Source organism: Cucurbita maxima, unplaced genomic scaffold (assembly GCF_002738345.1).
Source record: "Cucurbita maxima cultivar Rimu unplaced genomic scaffold, Cmax_1.0 Cma_Scf00019, whole genome shotgun sequence".
NCBI lineage: Eukaryota > Viridiplantae > Streptophyta > Magnoliopsida > Cucurbitales > Cucurbitaceae > Cucurbita > Cucurbita maxima.
Window position 1 is genome coordinate 1,863,291 of NW_019272035.1, and position 4,664 is coordinate 1,867,954.

At 32.1% G+C, this 4,664-nt stretch overlaps 2 protein-coding genes across 2 annotated transcripts in view; both read left to right on the top strand.

The window, feature by feature from the left end:
* LOC111493497 (acetylajmalan esterase-like) overlaps positions 1–803 on the top strand; it is a 1,962-nt gene extending 1,159 nt beyond the window's left edge. The window contains exons 4-5 of the mRNA XM_023143201.1: positions 225–498; positions 586–803. Coding sequence (XP_022998969.1) covers positions 225–498; positions 586–803 — 492 coding nt within the window. The remainder of the gene's footprint in view (positions 1–224; positions 499–585) is intronic.
* A 3,148-nt stretch (positions 804–3,951) lies between these two features.
* Positions 3,952–4,664, top strand: part of LOC111493498 (acetylajmalan esterase-like) — an 8,991-nt gene continuing 8,278 nt past the window's right edge. Inside the window, exons 1-3 of the mRNA XM_023143202.1 lie at positions 3,952–4,222; positions 4,318–4,530; positions 4,610–4,644. Coding sequence (XP_022998970.1) covers positions 3,952–4,222; positions 4,318–4,530; positions 4,610–4,644 — 519 coding nt within the window. The remainder of the gene's footprint in view (positions 4,223–4,317; positions 4,531–4,609; positions 4,645–4,664) is intronic.

Below are 4,664 nucleotides of genomic sequence, written 5' to 3' on the forward strand. Positions count from 1 at the left end.
TTTTTTTTTTTTTTTTTTTTTTTTTTTTTTTTTTTTTTTTTTTTTTTTTTTTTTTTTTTTTTTTTTTTTTTTTTTTTTTTTTTTTTTTTTTTTTTTTTTTTTTTTTTTTTTGTATGGGTAGAGAGTGATAAGCTATGATGCTACTCGTGTTGTTGTTCCCGGAAACTTTCTAATCAGATGTTTACCCATCTACCTAACTTTTTTTTTTTTTTCTGTGTGGGTAGAGAGTGATAAGCTATGGTGCTACTCGTGTTGTTGTTCCTGGAAACTTTCCAATCGGATGTTTACCCATCTACCTAACTAGATTCCAAACTAATGATACAATTGCTTACGATGAACTTCATTGTCTGAAAGATTTGAATGACTTGGCTATTTATCATAATGATCAAATTAAGCAAGTTATTGAAGTCCTCAAGAAAGAGAATCCACACACTGTAATCGTATATGGTGACTACTATAATGCATTGTTGTGGATTCTTCGTCGTGCTTTTATACTCGGTATGTTTTTCTACCCTCCTTCAAAATAGTATTAGATCTTAATTAAAAAGAATAGTTATCTTAATTATTCATGTTCATGGTCTTTAGGGTTTGATAAAACTTCTTTGCAAAAATCATGTTGCGGGATTGGAGGAGAATATAACTTCGACCTTATGAAGACGTGCGGAGTTAGTGGAGTATCAGTTTGTTCAAATCCAGATGACCGTGTTAGTTGGGATGGAGTCCATTTGACTCAAAAGGCTTACAAATTCATGGCAGATTGGCTCATTCACGACATACTTCCACAACTTCATTGCATTGTTTGAATTTTGTTTTACTTGTTTCCTTTTACATTTTGGCTTTCCTTTTAGTTTTTTTTTTAAAACAAATAAATATATTTGGTTGATATTTTCATTATATTATTCCAAAAACTAAGAAATATAATGAAATTATAATCATGTACATGTTTCATTACTCTCCCAATGTATGTTTTCATACAAGCATACGTGGTTTGAGTATTAAATTGGGCTCGATACCAAAATTAAATAGTGTTTTTCGTCTAATTATTCATTCTTGATTCGATGGAATTATCTTGCTTAAGCACCTAGCATATCATCACAAGAGCTTGAAGCTTAAACCTGGTCCTGAAGTTTCCACGCTTGAAAAAAACAACTTGGGACGTGGAAATACATCCCACTCAGCCAAAGAAAGATGATGGAGAGTTGGCCGAAATGGGCACTAAATACTTTTCGAGAGATCTCCTCCAAATCCCAATCGAGTTTTGAGGACTTGCTTTATCGTTGTCAGAAAGACAAATTGTAACAATCCTAATTTACCACTAAAATAGAGCTACTATCCTGACTTAATTTTTAAGTCATGGACATATATTTGCATGAAAGTCTTAAGATAAAACCATCCGAAATATTCAAGGCAAAATAAAATAAAACTAAATAAAAAATTAAAATGATGTCCTAGAATAACCTAAGAATTACAAAATAAAAAGCAACTACTCTAAGGCAGATTTCATAGTTTTTAATGCGATGGCATCGTCAACCGTATAAGGGTGTCTTGCCTTTTTTAGAAATACTGAGTAATTGACTCTGTCAAACACATGCAACATGAATGAGATCTATCATTTAAAACAATATTCTCTTAGGTGGTCTCCAATCCAGGCAAGTTGGATGTGTAGCATTTCTCTATACACGGCCCACACGTGTGAGCATGGGCCCACTAGGCGAGCTCGCACACATGGGAGTGTTGGTCGAGCTAGCTCCTCTGGACTATAGCCAGACACCCGAATGTACAGCAATCATCATGCACCATGTCAAGCATGATTGTCATTTTAGTATCATAGTGTACGGGCTCATCATAAAGGAGAAGTATCCCAATTCGTAAATATAAAATTATGCATGAGGTCCCCATACTTTCTATCATAAATAAATCATGCAGAACAACCCCTATCATTCCTCACATATTACACTCAATAATATGCATGCATAAGCTTTCATAAATCATTTCATTCATAACATAACTTTCAATATCATAGTACATCGTGGCACTTCATATCATAACATAATTCATCGTAATATGAATTGATATTAAATTTATAACACAATGTTATTTGGCATGTCTTGGCATATCATAAAGCAATACATATCATATCATCAGACATATCAAACATATCACATATATGACATGTGCAGGGTCACTGGGCACGTGTCGTCACACATCGAGCAATTCTTCCAACCAACTGATAGTTGAGTCTCATACTTGGGTGGCTAGGTCGAAGCTACTACAACATCTTGATGCTAGCTTTTCGTTGTTCTCTAAAATTCTAAATAAGAATTCTACCGTGGAATTGGGTCACCTAATTTTGCATAAAATAATTTAAACTTACTCCTAATAATTTAAACCAGCTAACCAAAATTTTCATTAATTTTCATAAAATAATTTAAACTTCTAAAAATTTAAACTAGCTAACCAAAATTTTCATAAAATAATTTAAACTCGTGATGATTTAAATTAGCTAAACCTAAATTTGCATAAAATAATTTAGAGTGTTAAGCCTAATTTTGCATAAAATAATGTAAATTTGACTCCAAATTATTTTAACTAACTAAACCTAATTTTGCATAAAATAGTAGATAAACTTTACTCCAAACATTTTAAACTAGCTAAAAGTAGTCATACTAACCTTAAAAGCATCCGAAGAGTTGAAACTAGTACGTAAGGGTCTGAGCGTATTAGACCCAAGCTAGATCAGCCGAAATGTTAGTCTGGAGTTCACATTTAAACTCATATTTGAACTCATATTACTTAAAACATAGTTTACATCCGTACTCCACTCAATTAAAAATTATTGAATACCCCAAAGTTCATGAAAATAAAAATTAGAAGTCACATATAAAGAACAACTGATGTTTTTAATGACATCATAGAAGACCTTCAAAAACTTTACACAATGTTTTTTCAATCATGGTTGGTAGCATATACTTTTCGTTTCCATGATCCCTTCTTAAAGTACTCAACATAATCTAATTCTTCCTCCCATACTTAAAAGTTTTTTTCAACTTTTAAGGCATCAAACATTGAATAGATGAAATTTCATTTAGTTGCCATATCCAAACAAACATTAAATCTAATTTTTTCTTGTTAAAATCAATCTTAAATTTTGTCAATCTCAAGGGATGATCCAACATACTTCACTGTATTGGTAAACTCGAAATGGAGTCATGCATTTTTTTTAAACCTTGCCTTCACAATCAAGTTAATTATTTAGGAACAATACTAATATTTCTCTATCTAAGATAAGACAGATGAATTCAAACATTCAACTCATAATATACGAGATAGTTGTATCATTAGAACTTGCATTATCCACTGTGATAGATCTCCCATTCCAATAAATAAATAAAAAAAAAATCTCAATAATATACATGTCAAGTTTGTAACATAGATTTTTAAAATCAAACAGATCAAATTTGAATCTTGCACATTTATGTCTATTTAGTTTCAAAATTTTCTAAGTGTTTATCAAGTTTGTTTTAATTTTAACTTTAGGTCAAATAAGTACCAGAAGTTTTTTTGTTTTGAAAAGTCTAATTGATTGTTAATCTTTTAATTTTATATATGATAGATTTCTAGAATTTAAATTTGATTTGATCTATCCTAAACTGAGAAGATTCATTTATTTTAAATTTATAAATGGAATAGCTTTTTTTTCTTATCAAATAATATTTGAATTTATATTTCCTAGAACAAAACTAATAAAAACTAAAATCTAAAAAAGAAACCAATTTGAAATTTCCCAAGATTTAGAGAAGTTGGAATCCTATCTTTGATTAGGGAATTCAAAAACAAATCAAAACCCTTTTATCTTCTTCCCAAAAAGAATTGGGAAACCATAGTAACCTATAAAACCAAACCTCTCACCCTTCCACCATTCAACAATTCCAATTCAGAATTTGTTCCACAATGGCGCCTTCAACCAAATCTCCTTCCTCTATTGTTCTTGCTGTTCTTCTTGTTCTTGTTTCAGTTATTGGCTGTCCTTCATCCACAGCCCATCTACTCAAAACCTGCATGTTCGACGCTATCTACCAACTGGGTGACTCGATTTCGGACACTGGAAACCTCATTCGTCAAAACCCCAACACCCCATTTTCTCATCTTCCTTACGGTGAAACGTTGTTCAACAAATCCACTGGCCGCTGCTCCAATGGTCTTCTCATGATTGATTACTTTGGTATCCCTTCCTTCTAACCTTTTATTCTACTAATATTCTCAAGCCCCCCAAATTGGTGTCTAATGATATGACCATATTCCCCTTTCAATTTGCAGCTTTGGACGCTGGACTTCCCTTGGTGAACCCTTATTTGAACAAAGATGCATTGACAAGGCATGGTGTGAATTTCGCAGTGGCTGGTTCTACGGCTTTGTCTTCTCAGCTTCTTTCTCAAAAACAAATCTTATCTCCGGTCACCAACTCTTCTCTCAACCAACAACTTTATTGGATGTTCTCTCATTTCAACTCCATTTGCTACAACCAAAGAGGTTTCTAATTTCTCTCCAATTAATTATATTTTGTTTTATATATGTTCATTTTAATTTCTATTATGCTCCTATCTTATAGATTGCAATGAGAAATTAAGGAATGCTTTGTTCTTGGTGGGCGAGATTGGTGGGAA